The sequence below is a fragment of the Sycon ciliatum genome, chromosome 1 (genome assembly GCF_964019385.1).
Source record: "Sycon ciliatum chromosome 1, ocSycCili1.1, whole genome shotgun sequence".
Classification (NCBI taxonomy): domain Eukaryota; kingdom Metazoa; phylum Porifera; class Calcarea; order Leucosolenida; family Sycettidae; genus Sycon; species Sycon ciliatum.
Window position 1 is genome coordinate 10700721 of NC_088643.1, and position 22670 is coordinate 10723390.

The 22670-nt window shown below is 51.6% G+C and overlaps 1 protein-coding gene across 1 annotated transcript in view; it reads right to left on the reverse strand.

The window, feature by feature from the left end:
- LOC135812970 (mitogen-activated protein kinase 14-like) overlaps positions 1-21098 on the reverse strand; it is a 34053-nt gene extending 12955 nt beyond the window's left edge. The window contains exons 1-8 of the mRNA XM_065326192.1: positions 20384-21098; positions 18867-19002; positions 17852-17910; positions 17096-17207; positions 15610-15639; positions 15103-15150; positions 14594-14726; positions 13826-13897 (exon numbers count right to left, since the gene is read on the reverse strand). Of these exons, the coding sequence (XP_065182264.1) occupies positions 13826-13897; positions 14594-14726; positions 15103-15150; positions 15610-15639; positions 17096-17207; positions 17852-17910; positions 18867-19002; positions 20384-20757 (964 nt within the window). The 5' untranslated portion in view covers positions 20758-21098. The remainder of the gene's footprint in view (positions 1-13825; positions 13898-14593; positions 14727-15102; positions 15151-15609; positions 15640-17095; positions 17208-17851; positions 17911-18866; positions 19003-20383) is intronic.
- Positions 21099-22670: the final 1572 nt, after the last annotated feature.

Genomic DNA, 22670 nt, shown 5'->3' on the forward strand with positions numbered 1-22670 from the left:
ACACAAGCAGAACAACAGTGCAAAGCCCGACACAAGCAGGACAACAGTGCACAGCCCGACACAAGCAGGACAACAGTGCACAGCCCAACACAAGCAGGACAACAGTGCACAGCCCGACACAAGCAGGACAACAGTGCACAGCCCAACACAAGCAGGACAACAGTGCACAGCCCAACACAAGCAGGACAACAGTGCACAGCCCAACACAAGCAGGTCAACAGTGCACAGCCCAACACAAGCAGGTCAACAGTGCACAGCCCAACACAAGCAGGACAACAGTGCACAGCCCAACACAAGCAGGTCAACAGTGCACAGCCCAACACAAGCAGGTCAACAGTGCACAGCCCAACACAAGCAGGACAACAGTGCACAGCCCAACACAAGCAGGACAACAGTGCACAGCCCAACACAAGCAGGACAACAGTGCACAGCCCAACACAAGCAGGACAACAGTGCACAGCCCAACACAAGCAGGACAACAGTGCACAGCCCAACACAAGCAGGACAACAGTGCACAGCCCAACACAAGCAGGACAACAGTGCACAGCCCAACAAAAGCAGGTCAAGAGTGCACAGCCCAACACAAGCAGGACAACAGTGCAAAGCCCAACACAAGCAGGACAACAGTGCACAGCCCAACACAAGCAGGTCAACAGTGCACAGCCCAACACAAGCAGGTCAACAGTGCACAGCCCAACACAAGCAGGTCAACAATGCACAGCCCAACACAAACAGGTCAACAGTGCACAGCCCAACACAAGCAGGCCAACAGTGCACAGCCCAACACAAGCAGGTCAACAGTGCACAGCCCAACACAAGCAGGACAACAGTGCACAGCCCAACACAAGCAGGACAACAGTGCACAGCCCAACACAAGCAGGACAACAGTGCACAGCCCAACACAAGCAGGTCAACAGTGCACAGCCCAACACAAGCAGGACAACAGTGCACAGCCCAACACAAGCAGGACAACAGTGCACAGCCCAACAAAAGCAGGACAACAGTGCACAGTCCAACACAAGCAGGTCAACAGTGCACAGCCCGACACAAGCAGGTCAACAGTGCACAGCCCAACACAAGCAGGACAACAGTGCACAGCCCAACACAAGCAGGACAACAGTGCACAGCCCAACACAAGCAGGACAACAGTGCACAGCCCAACACAAGCAGGTCAACAGTGCACAGCCCAACATAAGCAGGACAACAGTGCACAGCCCAACACAAGCAGGTCAACAGTGCACAGCCCAACACAAGCAGGACAACAGTGCACAGCCCAACACAAGCAGGTCAACAGTGCACAGCCCAACACAAGCAGGTCAACAGTGCAAAGCCCGACACAAGCAGGAAAACAGTGCACAGACCAACACAAGCAGGACAACAGTGCACAGCCCAACACAAGCAGGTCAACAGTGCACAGCCCAACACAAGCAGGTCAACAATGCACAGCCCAACACAAACAGGTCAACAGTGCACAGCCCAACACAAGCAGGCCAACAGTGCACAGCCCAACACAAGCAGGTCAACAGTGCACAGCCCAACACAAGCAGGACAACAGTGCACAGCCCAACACAAGCAGGACAACAGTGCACAGCCCAACACAAGCAGGACAACAGTGCACAGCCCAACACAAGCAGGTCAACAGTGCACAGCCCAACACAAGCAGGACAACAGTGCACAGCCCAACACAAGCAGGACAACAGTGCACAGCCCAACAAAAGCAGGACAACAGTGCACAGTCCAACACAAGCAGGTCAACAGTGCACAGCCCGACACAAGCAGGTCAACAGTGCACAGCCCAACACAAGCAGGACAACAGTGCACAGCCCAACACAAGCAGGACAACAGTGCACAGCCCAACACAAGCAGGACAACAGTGCACAGCCCAACACAAGCAGGTCAACAGTGCACAGCCCAACATAAGCAGGACAACAGTGCACAGCCCAACACAAGCAGGTCAACAGTGCACAGCCCAACACAAGCAGGACAACAGTGCACAGCCCAACACAAGCAGGTCAACAGTGCACAGCCCAACACAAGCAGGTCAACAGTGCAAAGCCCGACACAAGCAGGAAAACAGTGCACAGACCAACACAAGCAGGACAACAGTGCACAGCCCAACACAAGCAGGTCAACAGTGCACAGCCCAACATAAGCAGGACAACAGTGCACAGCCCAACACAAGCAGGACAACAGTGCACAGCCCAACACAAGCAGGACAACAGTGCACAGCCCAACAAAAGCAGGTCAAGAGTGCACAGCCCAACACAAGCAGGACAACAGTGCAAAGCCCAACACAAGCAGGACAACAGTGCACAGCCCAACACAAGCAGGTCAACAGTGCACAGCCCAACACAAGCAGGTCAACAGTGCACAGCCCAACACAAGCAGGTCAACAATGCACAGCCCAACACAAACAGGTCAACAGTGCACAGCCCAACACAAGCAGGCCAACAGTGCACAGCCCAACACAAGCAGGTCAACAGTGCACAGCCCAACACAAGCAGGACAACAGTGCACAGCCCAACACAAGCAGGACAACAGTGCACAGCCCAACACAAGCAGGACAACAGTGCACAGCCCAACACAAGCAGGTCAACAGTGCACAGCCCAACACAAGCAGGACAACAGTGCACAGCCCAACACAAGCAGGACAACAGTGCACAGCCCAACAAAAGCAGGACAACAGTGCACAGTCCAACACAAGCAGGTCAACAGTGCACAGCCCGACACAAGCAGGTCAACAGTGCACAGCCCAACACAAGCAGGACAACAGTGCACAGCCCAACACAAGCAGGACAACAGTGCACAGCCCAACACAAGCAGGACAACAGTGCACAGCCCAACACAAGCAGGTCAACAGTGCACAGCCCAACATAAGCAGGACAACAGTGCACAGCCCAACACAAGCAGGTCAACAGTGCACAGCCCAACACAAGCAGGACAACAGTGCACAGCCCAACACAAGCAGGTCAACAGTGCACAGCCCAACACAAGCAGGTCAACAGTGCAAAGCCCGACACAAGCAGGAAAACAGTGCACAGACCAACACAAGCAGGACAACAGTGCACAGCCCAACACAAGCAGGTCAACAGTGCACAGCCCAACACAAGCAGGTCAACAGTGCACAGCCAAACACAAGCAGGTCAACAATGCACAGCCCAACACAAACAGGTCAACAGTGCACAGCCCAACACAAGCAGGCCAACAGTGCACAGCCCAACACAAGCAGGACAACAGTGCACAGCCCAACACAAGCAGGACAACAGTGCATAGCCCAACACAAGCAGGACAACAGGGCACACCCCAACACAAGCAGGACAACAGTGCACAGCCCAACACAAGCAGGTGAACAGTGCACAGCCCAACACAAGCAGGACAGCAGTGCACAGCCCAACACAAGCAGGTCAACAGTGCACAGCCCAACACAAGCAGGACAACAGTGCACAGCCCAACACAAGCAGGACAACAATGCACAGCCCAACACAAGCAGGACAACAGTGCACAGCCCAACACAAGCAGGTCAACAGTGCACAGCCCAACACAAGCAGGACAACAGTGCACATCCCAACACAAGCAGGTCAACAGTGCACAGCCCAACACAAGGAGGACAACAGTGCACAGCCCAACACAAGCAGGTCAACAATGCACAGCGCAACACAAACAGGTCAACAGTGCACAGCCCAACACAAGCAGGCCAACAGTGCACAGCCCAACACAAGCAGGTCAACAGTGCACAGCCCAACACAAGCAGGACAACAGTGCACAGCCCAACACAAGCAGGACAACAGTGCACAGCCCAACACAAGCAGGACAATAGTGCACAGCCCAACACAAGCAGGACAACAGTGCACAGCCCAACACAAGCAGGACAACAGTGCACAGCCCAACAAAAGCAGGACAACAGTGCACAGTCCAACACAAGCAGGTCAACAGTGCACAGCCCGACACAAGCAGGTCAACAGTGCACAGCCCAACACAAGCAGGACAACAGTGCACAGCCCAACACAAGCAGGACAACAGTGCACAGCCCAACACAAGCAGGACAACAGTGCACAGCCCAACACAAGCAGGTCAACAGTGCACAGCCCAACATAAGCAGGACAACAGTGCACAGCCCAACACAAGCAGGTCAACAGTGCACAGCCCAACACAAGCAGGACAACAGTGCACAGCCCAACACAAGCAGGTCAACAGTGCACAGCCCAACACAAGCAGGTCAACAGTGCAAAGCCCGACACAAGCAGGAAAACAGTGCACAGACCAACACAAGCAGGACAACAGTGCACAGCCCAACACAAGCAGGTCAACAGTGCACAGCCCAACATAAGCAGGACAACAGTGCACAGCCCAACACAAGCAGGACAACAGTGCACAGCCCAACACAAGCAGAACAACAGTGCACAGTCCAACACAAGCAGGTCAACAGTGCACAGCCCAACACAAGCAGGTCAACAGTGCACAGCCGAACACAAGCAGGACAACAGTGCACAGCCCAAAACAAGCAGGACAACAGTGCACAGCCCAACACAAGCAGGACAACAGTGCACAGCCCAACACAAGCAGGTAAACAGTGCACAGCCTAACATAAGCAGGACAACAGTGCACAGCCCAACACAAGCAGGTCAACAGTGCACAGCCCAACACAAGCAGGTCAACAGTGCACAGCCCAACGCAAGCAGGTCAACAGTGCACAGCCCAACACAAGCAGGACAACAGTGCACAGCCCGACACAAGCAGGACAACAGTGCACAGCCCAACACGAACAGGACAACAGTGCACAGCCCGACACAAGCAGGTCAACAGTGCACAGCCCAACACAAGCAGAACAACAGTGCAAAGCCCGACACAAGCAGGAGAACAGTGCACAGCCCGACACAAGCAGGACAACAGTGCACAGCCCAACACAAGCAGGACAACAGTGCACAGCCCGACACAAGCAGGACAACAGTGCACAGCCCAACACAAGCAGGACAACAGTGCACAGCCCAACACAAGCAGGACAACAGTGCACAGCCCAACACAAGCAGGTCAACAGTGCACAGCCCAACACAAGCAGGTCAACAGTGCACAGCCCAACACAAGCAGGACAACAGTGCACAGCCCAACACAAGCAGGTCAACAGTGCACAGCCCAACACAAGCAGGTCAACAGTGCACAGCCCAACACAAGCAGGACAACAGTGCACAGCCCAACACAAGCAGGACAACAGTGCACAGCCCAACACAAGCAGGACAACAGTGCACAGCCCAACACAAGCAGGACAACAGTGCACAGCCCAACACAAGCAGGACAACAGTGCACAGCCCAACACAAGCAGGACAACAGTGCACAGCCCAACACAAGCAGGACAACAGTGCACAGCCCAACAAAAGCAGGTCAAGAGTGCACAGCCCAACACAAGCAGGACAACAGTGCAAAGCCCAACACAAGCAGGACAACAGTGCACAGCCCAACACAAGCAGGTCAACAGTGCACAGCCCAACACAAGCAGGTCAACAGTGCACAGCCCAACACAAGCAGGTCAACAATGCACAGCCCAACACAAACAGGTCAACAGTGCACAGCCCAACACAAGCAGGCCAACAGTGCACAGCCCAACACAAGCAGGTCAACAGTGCACAGCCCAACACAAGCAGGACAACAGTGCACAGCCCAACACAAGCAGGACAACAGTGCACAGCCCAACACAAGCAGGACAACAGTGCACAGCCCAACACAAGCAGGTCAACAGTGCACAGCCCAACACAAGCAGGACAACAGTGCACAGCCCAACACAAGCAGGACAACAGTGCACAGCCCAACAAAAGCAGGACAACAGTGCACAGTCCAACACAAGCAGGTCAACAGTGCACAGCCCGACACAAGCAGGTCAACAGTGCACAGCCCAACACAAGCAGGACAACAGTGCACAGCCCAACACAAGCAGGACAACAGTGCACAGCCCAACACAAGCAGGACAACAGTGCACAGCCCAACACAAGCAGGTCAACAGTGCACAGCCCAACATAAGCAGGACAACAGTGCACAGCCCAACACAAGCAGGTCAACAGTGCACAGCCCAACACAAGCAGGACAACAGTGCACAGCCCAACACAAGCAGGTCAACAGTGCACAGCCCAACACAAGCAGGTCAACAGTGCAAAGCCCGACACAAGCAGGAAAACAGTGCACAGACCAACACAAGCAGGACAACAGTGCACAGCCCAACACAAGCAGGTCAACAGTGCACAGCCCAACACAAGCAGGTCAACAGTGCACAGCCAAACACAAGCAGGTCAACAATGCACAGCCCAACACAAACAGGTCAACAGTGCACAGCCCAACACAAGCAGGCCAACAGTGCACAGCCCAACACAAGCAGGACAACAGTGCACAGCCCAACACAAGCAGGACAACAGTGCATAGCCCAACACAAGCAGGACAACAGGGCACACCCCAACACAAGCAGGACAACAGTGCACAGCCCAACACAAGCAGGTGAACAGTGCACAGCCCAACACAAGCAGGACAGCAGTGCACAGCCCAACACAAGCAGGTCAACAGTGCACAGCCCAACACAAGCAGGACAACAGTGCACAGCCCAACACAAGCAGGACAACAATGCACAGCCCAACACAAGCAGGACAACAGTGCACAGCCCAACACAAGCAGGTCAACAGTGCACAGCCCAACACAAGCAGGACAACAGTGCACATCCCAACACAAGCAGGTCAACAGTGCACAGCCCAACACAAGGAGGACAACAGTGCACAGCCCAACACAAGCAGGTCAACAATGCACAGCGCAACACAAACAGGTCAACAGTGCACAGCCCAACACAAGCAGGCCAACAGTGCACAGCCCAACACAAGCAGGTCAACAGTGCACAGCCCAACACAAGCAGGACAACAGTGCACAGCCCAACACAAGCAGGACAACAGTGCACAGCCCAACACAAGCAGGACAACAGTGCACAGCCCAACACAAGCAGGTCAACAGTGCACAGCCCAACACAAGCAGGACAACAGTGCACATCCCAACACAAGCAGGACAACAGTGCACAGCCCAACACAAGCAGGACAACAGTGCACAGCCCAACACAAGCAGGACAACAGTGCACAGTCCAACACAAGCAGGTCAACAGTGCACAGCCCAACACAAGCAGGACAACAGTGCACAGCCCAACACAAGCAGGACAACAGTGCACAGCCCAACACAAGCAGGTCAACAGTGCACAGCCCAACATAAGCAGGACAACAGTGCACAGCCCAACACAAGCAGGTCAACAGTGCACAGCCCAACACAAGCAGGTCAACAGTGCACAGCCCAACACAAGCAGGTCAACAATGCACAGCCCAACGCAAGCAGGTCAACAGTGCACAGCCCAACACAAGCAGGACAACAGTGCACAGCCCAACACAAGCAGGACAACAGTGCACAGCCCAACACGAACAGGACAACAGTGCACAGCCCGACACAAGCAGGTCAACAGTGCACAGCCCAACACAAGCAGAACAACAGTGCAAAGCCCGACACAAGCAGGACAACAGTGCACAGCCCGACACAAGCAGGATAACAGTGCACAGCCCAACACAAGCAGGACAACAGTGTACAGCCCGACACAAGCAGGACAACAGTGCACAGCCCAACACAAGCAGGACAACAGTGCACAGCCCAACACAAGCAGGACAACAGTGCACAGCCCAACACAAGCAGGTCAACAGTGCACAGCCCAACACAAGCAGGTCAACAGTGCACAGCTCAACACAAGCAGGTCAACAGTGCACAGCCCAACACAAGCAGGACAACAGTGCACAGCCCAACACAAGCAGGACAACAGTGCACAGCCCAACACAAGCAGGACAACAGTGCACAGTCCAACACAAGCAGGACAACAGTGCACAGCCCAACACAAGCAGGACATCAGTGCACAGCCCAACACAAGCAGGTCAACAGTGCACAGCCCAACACAAGCAGGACAACAGTGCACAGCCCAACACAAGCAGGACAACAGTGCACAGCCTAACACAAGCAGGACAACAGTGCACAGCCCAACACAAGCAGGACATCAGTGCACAGCCCAACACAAGCAGGTCAACAGTGCACAGCCCAACACAAGCAGGACATCAGTGCACAGCCCAACACAAGCAGGTCAACAGTGCACAGCCCAACACAAGCAGGACAACAGTGCACAGACCAACACAAGCAGGACAACAGTGCACAGCCTAACACAAGCAGGACAACAGTGCACAGCCCAACACAAGCAGGACATCAGTGCACAGCCCAACACAAGCAGGACAACAGTGCACAGCCCAACACAAGCAGGACATCAGTGCACAGCCCAACACAAGCAGGTCAACAGTGCACAGCCCAACACAAGCAGGACAACAGTGCACAGCCCAACACAAGCAGGACAACAGTGCACAGCCTAACACAAGCAGGACAACAGTGCACAGCCCAACACAAGCAGGACATCAGTGCACAGCCCAACACAAGCAGGTCAACAGTGCACAGCCCAACACAAGCAGGACATCAGTGCACAGCCCAACACAAGCAGGTCAACAGTGCACAGCCCAACACAAGCAGGACAACAGTGCACAGCCCAACACAAGCAGGACAACAGTGCACAGCCTAACACAAGCAGGACAACAGTGCACAGCCCAACACAAGCAGGACAACAGTGCACAGCCCAACACAAGCAGGACAACAGTGCACAGCCCAACACAAGCAGGACATCAGTGCACAGCCCAACACAAGCAGGACAACATTGCGCAGCCCAACACAAGCAGGACATCAGTGCACAGCCCAACACAAGCAGGACAACAGTGCACAGCCCAACACAAGCAGGACAACAGTGCACAGCCCAACACAAGCAGGACAACAGTGCACAGCCTAACACAAGCAGGACAACAGTGCACAGCCCAACACAAGCAGGACAACAGTGCACAGCCCAACACAAGCAGGACAACAGTGCACAGCCTAACACAAGCAGGACAACAGTGCACAGCCCAAAACAAGCAGGTCAACAGTGCACAGCCCAACACAAGCAGGTAAACAGTGCACAGCCCAACACAAGCAGGACAACAGTGCACAGCCCAACACAAGCAGGACAACAGTGCACAGCCCAACACAAGCAGGCCAACAGTGCACAGCCCAACACAAGCAGGTCAACAGTGCACAGCCCAACACAAGCAGGTCAATAGTGCACAGCCCAACACGAGCAGGTCAACAGTGCACAGCCCAACACAAGCAGGACAGCAGTGCACAGCCCAACACAGGCAGGTCAACAGTGCACAGCCCAACACAAGCAGGACAACAGTGCACAGCCCGACACAAGCAGGACAACAGTGCACAGCCCAACACAAGCAGGTCAACAGTGCACAGCCCAACACAAGCAGGACAACAGTGCACAGCCCAACACAAGCAGGACAACAGTGCACAGCCCAACACAAGCAGGACAACAGTGCACAGCCCAACACAAGCAGGACAACAGTGCACAGCCCGACACAAGCAGGACAATAGTGCACAGCCCAACACAAGCAGGACAACAGTGCACAGCCCAAAAAAAGCCGGACAACAGTGCACAGCCCAACACAAGCAGGACAACAGTGCACAGCCCAACACAAGCAGGACAACAGTGCACAGCCCAACACAAGCAGGACAACAGTGCACAGTCCAACACAAGCAGGTCAACAGTGCACAGCCCAACACAAGCAGGTCAACAGTGCACAGCCCAACACAAGCAGGACAACAGTGCACAGCCCAAAACAAGCAGGACAACAGTGCACAGCCCAACACAAGCAGGACAACAGTGCACAGCCCAACACAAGCAGGTCAACAGTGCACAGCCCAACATAAGCAGGACAACAGTGCACAGCCCAACACAAGCAGGTCAACAGTGCACAGCCCAACACAAGCAGGACAACAGTGCACAGCCCAACACAAGCAGGTCAACAGTGCACAGCCCAACACAAGCAGGTCAACAGTGCACAGCCCGACACAAGCAGGACAACAGTGCACAGACCAACACAAGCAGGACAACAGTGCACAGCCCAACACAAGCAGGTCAACAGTGCACAGCCCAACACAAGCAGGTCAACAGTGCACAGCCCTACACAAGCAGGTCAACAATGCACAGCCCAACACAAACAGGTCAACAGTGCACAGCCCAACACAAGCAGGACAACAGTGCACAGCCCAACACAAGCAGGTCAACAGTGCACAGCCCAACACAAGCAGGACAACAGTGCACAGCCCAACACAAGCAGGACAACAGTGCACAGCCCAACACAAGCAGGTCAACAGTGCACAGCCCAACACAAGCAGGACAACAGTGCACAGCCCAACACAAGCAGGACAACAGTGCACAGCCCAACACAAGCAGGACAACAGTGCACAGTCCAACACAAGCAGGTCATCAGTGCACAGCCCAACACAAGCAGGTCAACAGTGCACAGCCCAACACAAGCAGGACAACAGTGCACAGCCCAACACATGCAGGACAACAGTGCACAGCCCAACACAAGCAGGACAACAGTGCACAGCCCAACACAAGCAGGTCAACAGTGCACAGCCCAACATAAGCAGGTCAACAGTGCACAGCCCAACATAAGCAGGACAACAGTGCACAGCCCAACACAAGCAGGTCAACAGTGCACAGCCCAACACAAGCAGGACAACAGTGCACAGCCCAACACAAGCAGGTCAACAGTGCACAGCCCAACACAAGCAGGTCAACAGTGCACAGCCCGACACAAGCAGGTCAACAGTGCACAGCCCAACACAAGCAGGTCAACAATGCACAGCCCAACACAAACAGGACAACAGTGCACAGACCAACACAAGCAGGACAACAGTGCACAGCCCAACACAAGCAGGTCAACAGTGCACAGCCCAACACAAGCAGGTCAACAGTGCACAGCCAAACACAAGCAGGTCAACAATGCACAGCCCAACACAAACAGGTCAACAGTGCACAGCCCAACACAAGCAGGCCAACAGTGCACAGCCCAACACAAGCAGGTCAACAGTGCACAGCCCAGCACAAGCAGGACAACAGTGCACAGCCCAACACAAGCAGGACAACAGTGCACACCCCAACACAAGCAGGACAACAGTGCACAGCCCAACACAAGCAGGTGAACAGTGCACAGCCCAACACAAGCAGGACAGCAGTGCACAGCCCAACACAAGCAGGTCAACAGTGCACAGCCCAACACAAGCAGGACAACAGTGCACAGCCCAACACAAGCAGGACAACAATGCACAGCCCAACACAAGCAGGACAACAGTGCACAGCCCAACACAAGCAGGTCAACAGTGCACAGCCCAACACAAGCAGGACAACAGTGCACATCCCAACACAAGCAGGTCAACAGTGCACAGCCCAACACAAGCAGGACAACAGTGCACAGCCCAACACAAGCAGGTCAACAGTGCACAGCCCAACACAAGCAGGACAACAGTGCACAGCCCAACACAAGCAGGACAACAGTGCACAGCCCAACACAAGCAGGACAGCAGTGCACAGCCCGACACAAGCAGGTCAACAGTGCACAGCCCAACACAAGCAGGTCAACAGTGCACAGCCCAACACAAGCAGGTCAACAGTGCCCAGCCTAACACAAGCAGGTCAACAATGCACAGCCCAACACAAACAGGTCAACAGTGCACAGCCCAACACAAGCAGGCCAACAGTGCACAGCCCAACACAAGCAGGTCAACAGTGCACAGCCCAACACAAGCAGGACAACAGTGCACAGCCCAACACAAGCAGGACAACAGTGCACAGCCCAACACAAGCAGGACAACAGTGCACAGCCCAACACAAGCAGGACAACAGTGCACAGCCCAACACAAGCAGGACAACAGTGCACAGCCCAACACAAGCAGGTCAACAGTGCACAGCCCAACACAAGCAGGACAACAGTGCACAGCCCAACACAAGCAGGACAACAGTGCACAGCCCAACACAAGCAGGACAACAGTGCACAGCCCAACACAAGCAGGACAACAGTGCACAGTCCAACACAAGCAGGTCAACAGTGCACAGCCCAACACAAGCAGGACAACAGTGCACAGCCCAACACAAGCAGGACAACAGTGCACAGCCCAACACAAGCAGGTCAACAGTGCACAGCCCAACATAAGCAGGACAACAGTGCACAGCCCAACACAAGCAGGTCAACAGTGCACAGCCCAACACAAGCAGGACAACAGTGCACAGCCCAACACAAGCAGGTCAACAGTACACAGCCCAACACAAGCAGGTCAACAGTGCACAGCCCGACACAAGCAGGACAACAGTGCACAGACCAACACAAGCAGGACAACAGTGCACAGCCCAACACAAGCAGGTCAACAGTGCACAGCCCAACACAAGCAGGTCAACAGTGCACAGCCCAACACAAGCAGGTCAACAATGCACAGCCCAACACAAACAGGTCAACAGTGCACAGCCCAACACAAGCAGGCCAACAGTGCACAGCCCAACACAAGCAGGTCAACAGTGCACAGCCCAACACAAGCAGGACAACAGTGCACAGCCCAACACAAGCAGGACAACAGTGCATAGCCCAACACAAGCAGGACAACAGTGCACAGCCCAACACAAGCAGGACAACAGTGCACAGCCCAACACAAGCAGGTCAACAGTGCACAGCCCAACACAAGCAGGTCAACAGTGCACAGCCCAACACAAGCAGGTCAACAGTGCACAGCCCAACACAAGCAGGACAACAGTGCACAGCCCAACACAAGCAGGACAACAGTGCACAGCCCAACACAAGCAGGACAACAGTGCACAGCCCAACACAAGCAGGTCAACAGTGCACAGCCCAACACAAGCAGGACAACAGTGCACATCCCAACACAAGCAGGTCAACAGTGCACAGCCCAACACAAGCAGGACAACAGTGCACAGCCCAACACAAGCAGGTCAACAGTGCACAGCCCAATACAAGCAGGTCAACAGTGCACAGCCCAACACAAGCAGGACAGCAGTGCACAGCCCGACACAAGCAGGTCAACAGTGCACAGCCCAACACAAGCAGGTCAACAGTGCACAGCCCAACACAAGCAGGTCAACAGTGCACAGCCCAACACAAGCAGGTCAACAGTGCACAGCCCAACACAAGCAGGAAAACAGTGCACAGCTCAACACAAGCAGGACAACAGTGCACAGCCCAACACAAGCAGGACAACAGTGCACAGCCCAACACAAGCAGGACAACAGTGCACAGCCCAACTCAAGCAGCACAACAGCGCACAGCCCAACACAAGCAGCACAACAGTGCACAGCCCAACACAAGCAGCACAACAGTGCACAGCCCAACACAAGCAGCACAACAGTGCACAGCCCAACACAAGCAGGACAACAGTGCACAGCCCAACACAAGCAGGTCAACAGTGCACAGCCCAATACAAGCAGGTCAACAGTGCACAGCCCAACACAAGCAGGTCAACAGTGCACAGCCCAACACAAGCAGGACAACAGTGCACAGCCCAACACAAGCAGGACAACAGTGCACAGCCCAACACAAGCAGGACAACAGTGCACAGCCCAACACAAGCAGGACAACAGTGCACAGCCCAACTCAAGCAGCACAACAGTGCACAGCCCAACACAAGCAGCACAACAGTGCACAGCCCAACACAAGCAGCACAACAGTGCACAGCCCAACACAAGCAGCACAACAGTGCACAGCCCAACACAAGCAGCACAACAGTGCACAGCCCAACACAAGCAGCACAACAGTGCACAGCCCAACACAAGCAGCACAACAGTGCACAGCCCAACACAAGCAGGACAACAGTGCACTCTTTACTGTTTAGAGGCTGTACTTACCACTACCACCTTTGAAAAGTACCTCCCGTGTCATCATCTCCGCCAAGATGCAACCAACCGACCATAGATCCACTGGACAGACAGACAGACGGATGGACAGACAGACAGACAGATAGACAGACATACATAAGAAAAGTGACTGGATCATTGCACAGAAGCACAGAAGTGATCACGACTGAGCTGGCGTTTCGATACCTCCTAAGAAGCGCAACAAGAACCTTGAAGTGTTCCTAAAGTGTTAGGTAGGGACGATGAGCGGGAATTGGAAGATTTTTTTAATTCTGAGGGATGCCTCACGCAGCTCCATTCCTGACAATGGTCATGCAGACCGAAACGTTGAAATAATCACATGATGAGTGTGTGGACTGCAGTGCCTGTTTGAGTGTAGGCAAGTTGATAGGCGACTCTTGAAGCACTACCAGAATTCTCACTTTGACAAAATCATGGATAAAAGTCTGCAAACAGCATACAGGAACCATGAAACTGACACTGAGAGAGAGAGAGAGAGAGAGAGAGAGAGAGAGAGAGAGAGAGAGAGAGAGAGAGAGAGAGAGAGAGAGAGAGAGAGAGAGAGAGAGAGAGAGAGAGAGAGAGAGAGAGAGAGAGAGAGAGAGAGAGAGAGAGAGAGAGAGAGAGAGAGAGAGAGAGAGAGGGGGAGAGAGAGAGAGAGATAAATAGAGAGAGAGATAAATAAATAGAGAGAGAGAGAGAGAGAGAGAGAGAGAGAGAGAGAAAGAGAGGAGAGCACTTGCACTGACGCTGACTAACTTTTTCCGGTGTTTCCGTAGTGCTCCCACTGGAGCATGACTTCTGGTGCCCGATACCAGCGTGTAGCCACGTAGCCGGTCATGCATGCGTTGTCACTGGAGCTCTTGATACGCGCCAGGCCAAAGTCAAGAATCTGCAGCACATTGTCACCATCACCATTAGGCACACAAGAAACGCACGTTTAAAGCAATTTCATTCAGCTAAATCCCACATTTACCATCCTTATGACTGTAAAGAGAAAAGTACCTATAAGTTACTAGTTATGACTAACAGTCCACCAAAGGTAAGGAGATAATATTCAGTCAGATAGTGCGACAGCAAGGCACAAAACTGGCAAGGATATTGAGACATTCGACAACCTGACACCTAGTTCCAACTTCCAACACATGGTGTGGGAAATTTATTGAAATACCAGTAACCCCACTACAAATTGTCAGGAAACAGAAGCAGTGGAAGTGAAATAACAAGCGACTGCTAACAGTTAACATCTTGGAGAAAGTGCTATATACCTTGACAACCAGTCCTTCGTTGAGAGCAATGTTGCTGGGCTTCAAGTCCTGTACAGACAGCACAAAGAATATGGAGCATGGCTTGGTGAAAAGATTCGACCTTGAATCACATAAGAAAGTTCTTTCTCCCTCTCACTTTCTGTTTGTCCACTATATCCTTTCCTCTTTCAGCCTGGTCGACTAGATCATACTCCCTCCGGAAAAAAAAACACTTTGTGACTTCCATACGTCTGCCAGTGTGAATTGAGCTTCGAACAATCAAGCAATGGTGACCCCTAGTGAAATGCAAACGGCGGCAACTTCTTTTGCATATTAGTGCACATAATGTTACTTCAAACAAGTACATCCGCTCATTGTCATGAAGTGATTTTCTTGCACTGAACCAAATCTATGGAGCAAGATTACTTAGCATGTTGGTAAAACAAAGTTGCGAAATTTTCGTTTCTGGAGGAAATAACACCAAGCAGCTCGAACACACAGAACAGGAAAGGAGGACTTCTCACTTACCCGATGCAGTACTCCAGCCGAATGAATGAACTGCACAACAAAAGGCAAAAAACACAATATGACACCAGTACAGCACTTGTACAAGTATACAGAATGGCATAGGACCACGTTGGTGGTGGGCCTGATCTACACACCACCCACCCCTTTAATTAAGAGCAGCATGTGCAAAATGATCCTTGAGGGTGGTGGCATTCCCGTGGTTGCATAAAACACAGTCAAGCGAACTGTGATCTATGTAATCTAATTTATAGTATGCAGCCATGGTGGATTAATGTTGCCGAGCAGGAGATTCAAGCCGAGTAGACTCCTATCCCGGCCTGAATGCTTGAGTCCCGCATGATGGAACAGAGCATGATCATTATCGAATACTCCGTAGTCATGGCATGACTTGCGAATCATCGCGGCTCTAGATTGAAGTCAGTTTGCAACTACGGAATTTCCAGCGTAGTAGCACCCACGGTCAATTGGGCACTCACTACTACTTGGAGTGAGGGTAACAACGAAGCAGCTAACGAGGTTTACGCACCCTGTCGGGCAATAATTGTGAGATTTACCATCTCACCCCCGGCGTCGCCAGGTGCTGCATCTGCCACCATGATAAAATCAGGCATGGTGGTGGCCTGGCACGAGCAAAACTTCCTACAAGCTGGTTGTATTTCTCTGAGTTTCTCAACATAATTGTATAGCCAGTGGTAGCGCGGACGTACACACAGTCAACTTTGCGTATAACGACACTCGGCGGGGCATCAGAAAAGTGTCCTTATTCGCGAAGTGTCGTTATACCCGAAGTCTCATTATACGTGTTACAGTTGGATGGGACTTTGCTCTGGGCATGGAAATTCTGCCGTTATTCGCGAATTGTCGTTATATCCAGTCGTTATGAGCGAAGTTGACTGTGCTTTACTGTACTTGCTTCTCACCAGAACAGACCAGTGAGACTAGTAGAGTGCATATGCCGGTGACAGTGCCGTACAGACAACACCCGCCAGCAGCTACGTTACTTTGACTTGTAATGATAGGATACTGAGCTCATCGCAGCGTGCCGCTGTGACGGCCTGGACCGCAAACTCTGCACCGCGCACCCCAGACACATGAAATGGCCGTGTGAGGAGATCGGGACGGAGTGAACGTGCACCAGCCCTCCTGCTACATGTTCATCATTCTCACCTAAACCTTCAATGTTACTCAAACTCGGACTCAGACATGCCTATCGCAGAAGCGATGATAGCGAACAGCTATGTTAGACATAGCAGCTAACTTGCGCTGGTATTACACCAGTCAACAGCTTGCAAGACTGTTGAATTGACCGCCACTAATTTTAGCCTGGTCTACACCGGCCACATAGCTGATAGAAGTGGCTTTTTCTGGCCGGTGAATCCCTATTTTTCTTTTTTTTTGTGCTATATATACAGGGGATCATTACTGATTCCTAAGATCTGCACTGGGAGTTGGCAGGTCATCCATCAGCGCGTGTGAACCAACTCACGTTCAGTCCGCGGAGAATCTGATAGGTGATCAACTGGTAGGCCGGCGGTTCCAGGGCCTGGGCGGCGATGATGCGGTGCAGGTCAGTCGGCATGTATTCCATGACCAAGTAACTGCAGCCACACACAACCAGAGTCATGCTCAAGAATAGCATTATCCGCTGTCATGTGCAGGAAGGTAACATACCACATCCACATGATTCAAGGCAACATTGATTGAATAATGCTTGTAGCCAAAGACTACGATTTTTCAAAGGTGTAAACAGTCAGGGAAGTGAACTGCCTGGAAAGAGAAAATTGTAACCCCGCCAGGACTTAAAACTGGGACATTGCTTGTAATGAGCAATGCTCTAACCCTCTCAGCTACAGGACCAGGCCGAACCAAGAAGCTGCTGACAAGTTGTTTCTATACAAATGCAGCTGACAACACGTGGCATATGTTCTGTTGGCACCAAGGTATTTTCCCTCCCCCCGGGGAACCAACCATGGCCAGCTTCTGGAATATACTAGCAGAAGTCAAAGAAAACACATACAGTATGATAGTACTAGCATATGCCCATTGTTGAAGCGATGGCGGAGAACAAGCTATGTTACACATAGTGAAGTGGATCTTTCTGGCCATTGAAACCCTATCTTTGACTTCACACGCACACGCACACACACACACACACACACACACACACACAAACACACACACAACAAACACACACACACACACAAGCACACACATAAGCTCAAGAAACATAACCGGGTCTCACATGTCTTTGAACGTCTCGGCTGATTGATTTGGTGTGAAGACGTCCAACAGGCGAATCACCTACAAATGACAGGTATAAAGAAGTCGACAGAAAACGACAGACAGAGAGACACATAATCACACCGAACATGCAAACAACACCAAACACACACACAAAGGCGCGCGCGCACACACACACACACACACACCTGGTCCTGGTAAACACTGCCATTACGGTCACGTGTCCCCTTGCAGGGCCGACAATATGGAACGACGAGTGACGGCAGTCCGCTGAGAGAGAGGTACAGGTCAGGGACTCAGGGATCATGTTTGAGAGAGCCATCTCTGGCAGCTATGGATCTGGCTTATCATCGGAAACGATTCCTCTCACGGCTGTGGCTTGAACTGGTCCATCACTCTCCACAACAGGGCGAATATTCCATGAGCCTATGCTCAGAGTCGTTCCAAATCGTCGTCTTCGAGCGGTAGTTTGCTCCACTCGCGGGCTTGCAAGGCCTCGCGAAGGACTCCGAGGTGGGGGCGACGAGGAGAGTGTTGGCATTGTACCTATCCGACCAAGTCTCCTGTCGATGAAGACCCTACCTCAGGCACTGTTGGCCTGGACGGCTGGGGACACCTCAGGCCGTCCACAACGGCGAGAACAAGCACGGGTGGAGGCCAGAAACACACACACACACACACACACACATACACCTTCTTTTTTGACCTTTTGACGCCCATCGCCAGAGGCGATGATAGCGGTGCTACAGCAGAAGCCATAGCAACTTGTGCTGGGATTGCACCATTAAATAGCTTGCAAGGCTGAAGAATTGACCGCCACTATTCAGCCTGGTCTACACCACACAGCTATGAAGTGGCTTTTTCTGGCCAGCGAATCCATAACACACACACACACACACACACACACACACACACACACACACACACACACACACACACACACACGTTACTAGAATGACTATACATTAAACAATACGTGTGCTTTACCGTATAGTGTAGACAAGACACAGACTTACATTTGACTGGTCACTGCGCAGGTGAGCGAGCAGCTGAAGCTCTCTGTGAGCACGCTTGCTGTGCAGTTTGGAGTCGAGCGGCCGATATAGCTTCTTGATGGCAATAGTTTCGCTTGTGGAGTGATTGATCGCAGAGCTGTGTCGAACAGTGCGACAAACGGAACAACAAAATATAATTTCTATCCGTAGGGTGGTCATCCGAAACCTCACACACCATTTAACATTCAATGGTCAGAATTATCACTTTCTAACTTAACTTCGAAGTAGTATTGACTTACATTGATTGTTGCCATACGTAAGCAGTCAAATACTCCTGCATATTTCACGCTTAGGGCTACGTTGACTGCTTATACGTTGACTGCTTAAATTTGACTCCTTTAAGGGATTGAACACATGCTTTGGTTTGTTGTGATAAACCCAATACTTGTACAAGTATTGACTTTGTTTTAGGTCAGTATATGAATTGTACAACCTGGTAAAAGACCTCGGTTTCGCCTCGGTCTTTTACTCGGCTTTTATTTCCTATATTGACCTAGTACTCAGTCAATATTAGATACACAGATCCTAGTGCCTTTGAAAGGTCAAAGGCTGCTGTTTACCGTAAATAATAATTCGAGGGGACTCGATGTTGCGCACACATCAGAGAGGTTTATAGACCACTGTGTGTATACAACACCATGACATGCACTTGTGAAGCAAGACAGGAATGAGAATCAGTAAGTTATTGGGACAGCGGCGTCATGTGATGTTTCGACAGACAGCATAGCTATTTCAAATTTGGACTTCATGGCTTGCAATTGTTGGGTTTCGGAGAGAACAGAGCAGTACGTGGCATGTGGCCTCTAATTTCCTAACACAGCATAGCTGGAAAGACAACAGAGACTTCAGGTGCAGGCTCATGCCATCTATTGACTGGACGCAGGCAGGACAGACAGTATGGGAAATCACTGAACAAGCAACACCCAGACTGATCACGATTCATTCACGAGTCATAAAATTTTGCGGATAGATGCACCCATAATAGTGCAGGCGTGCTTTCACACACGCTACCGACCGTGGTGAAAGTAGAGGCGGTAGGAATTGCACCACTTTTCATCCCAGGCACCCTGCAGATTACAGAAATATTCGAACAGGCGGCGAGGTGACAAACGTTTAAGGATGGCAATAAACAGAATCAGTTGAAGCTCTCCAGAATTTGTTCGGGACATCTCAATAAAACGTTCGTGAAATGACGCTTCAGCTGATGCTGTTTATTGCCATCTTAAGATTACAGAAATGTGATTATTTTGTCTGTATGATTGCAAAATATTCGGGAAGAGCCCAATGACAATCCATTAAGGTACACCTCCGATGGCTGACCGTACCAACCGGCAAAAAATACCTTCCGACGTCCCCTAATATGATAAGTATGGAAAATACAATTGACCCACTACAAAGGGGAGGGAGGGCCTAGGGGATAGGGGTGGGGTATGGAATTTTTTGTACTAGTAAATGATTTCTGGGGGGGGGGGGCTTACCATACTTGGCCATAGGAGCCAGCTCCCACTAACTTGAGATTTCCGTAGCTATCAGGAACGTCCCAGTCTGTGTTATTTATGCTGGTCCGCACGAACCTGCGTCCTCTTCCCAGCCTCGTCCCAGCTCTGCACCTAGTGGCCGACTGACCATCAGCACTGGCTTGCCCACCTGCTTGCGACGCAGCATGTTCAGATGAAATCACATCGCTGTCACACGGCTCTCCTAGCCCCGTACATTGAATTTGTGTCGACTTCACGGCCACTGCACGCTCTCCCCCGCGCCCGCAATCGGTCGAGTCCGCTTCGCCGTCATTCCGGCACCGGCTCTCCAGATATCTGAGAATAGACGCTCCCAGAAAGGTCAAATGGAACATTGCAGCTCGGCGTCGCTCGTTCTCCACGCAACTATTAGCACTGCATAGATACGTTGCATCTTTCAACCCGCTAGTCGATTCTAATCCGCGTTTCTTGGCAAGCTGCTGCCATGTATTTGTGGATGATGAAATACGAGCCAGCTAGCTGGAGACTGGAGAGAAAACATTCATTCAAGTAAAATGCTGTGGACGGTGACATGTAGATCTACTGTCTGTAAGTGTAACGACTCGGACTAGGACTAGGTCATCTAGGTTGGGGAAGCTGAGCATACATGTCCATCATTACACTTGGTCCATTGTGCTGTCACTAAATAATAAATTACTGTCACCTGGTCGCCGAGTGGCAGCTGCTTTTCCTAGTTTAAAAGGAGAATGTTACTTACAACTGCCTTGAACTGGGATTTCGGAAACAGGATGCGCATATGCATGCATGCATTGCATACCACAATAATAATGTACACAAATGAAGTAAAAAAATTACATTAAATTTTAATAAAAAAATGTGCATACAAGTACTGCACTGAGCTGTTAGATTGACGTCATGACAGCATTAAGCAAGGTGGAGGACACTGTGTTCGGAAACAGTGACCTTGCTACAGTCAGGCCTCGCTTATCCGGTCCTCTTTCATCCAGATCCCTCGCCATCCGGAAGAAAATCGCTGGTTACTGATTTACAGCATATGCCATGCATACATACAGTATGTGTGTTCGATTATCCGGTTTCCTCGCCTATCCGGATATTTTTCGTGGAAAACGGATGTGTGCGGTTATGCGAGGTCTGACTGTACAACATTCCGCGGTTGGCAGAGCCCCAGTCCCTGCGGACCATTTGAACCATATGGGTGTTGAACCCGGTTCTGACCCTCATTATGCTAGGGGAGTTTTTTTAGACTTCTCCTTACGTCCGTTCGTGTATTCTTTGATCGCTCCTGGATGTCGTCCTGGTAGTCATGTAGCTACTTAGACCTGAACTTTTTTCTTAAATCTTCTTTTCTTCCAACTTCTGCCCATGGCGTCCTACGTCCTTCTCTTAGCTCGTCAGCTGTCAACAGTTACTGCCACCACCATGACACTGTCGCGAGAAGGTGCTCTCTGTAGGGGCTGGTGATGTCCCGACGCGGCCATGGGCAGGCCTTCACCACGTCGGAACACCCCGGCTACACGTTGGTCACGTCAACTGTTTTGGTGAAGGCCTACCCATTGCCACGTCGAGCCCTGTGATGAGAAAAGGGACCAAATGGCATTTTTCACCTAAAGTGAGCTTTTCGCATGTCCTGAAAGCTGGTGTTACACAGAAAATCATGCAAAAAAAAGAACTGATTTATCTCGATTCCTTCCAAAGTTATGCATATTTTTACAAGTCGGTATGCATGCATTTTTGTAGTCATGCGAAGAACGAATCATACGAAAATGGAAGGAATATTGTGATGACTTGTGTTTGCATAATTCAGGCTACACACAGCCTCTGCTATTTGTACTGGCAGTTGAAGGTGAACTTGAACAGTATAATGCAGGTACTAGACTAATAGTATCATAGTACTGTGTCATGTGCACACATACAACACAGCATCCAACAGAAAAGAAACTGGAACAATTACGCACCGTGTTCACTGGTTGAGGGAATGGAAAAGGGAAAAGTCTGAAGAAGAAATTGACTGTCACCACCAGCAGAAAGTGTGCAACCAAAAGCAGCTCAACCTAGAATACTGCAACCTCACTGTTGCATCAATCATCCATTGCAGCAGCAACACCAGACTGAGACGAAGTGCTGGTAGCTTCTGGCAGCGACGGCTTGGGGCAGAGCTCATCCTGGAATTGTTCCAGAACGTGAGGGCGAATCTGGCTGTAGAGATACTGCTGCCGTTGTTCTGACAGCCCAGCTGGTGGTAGCACAGGTGGCATGTCAGCAGCAA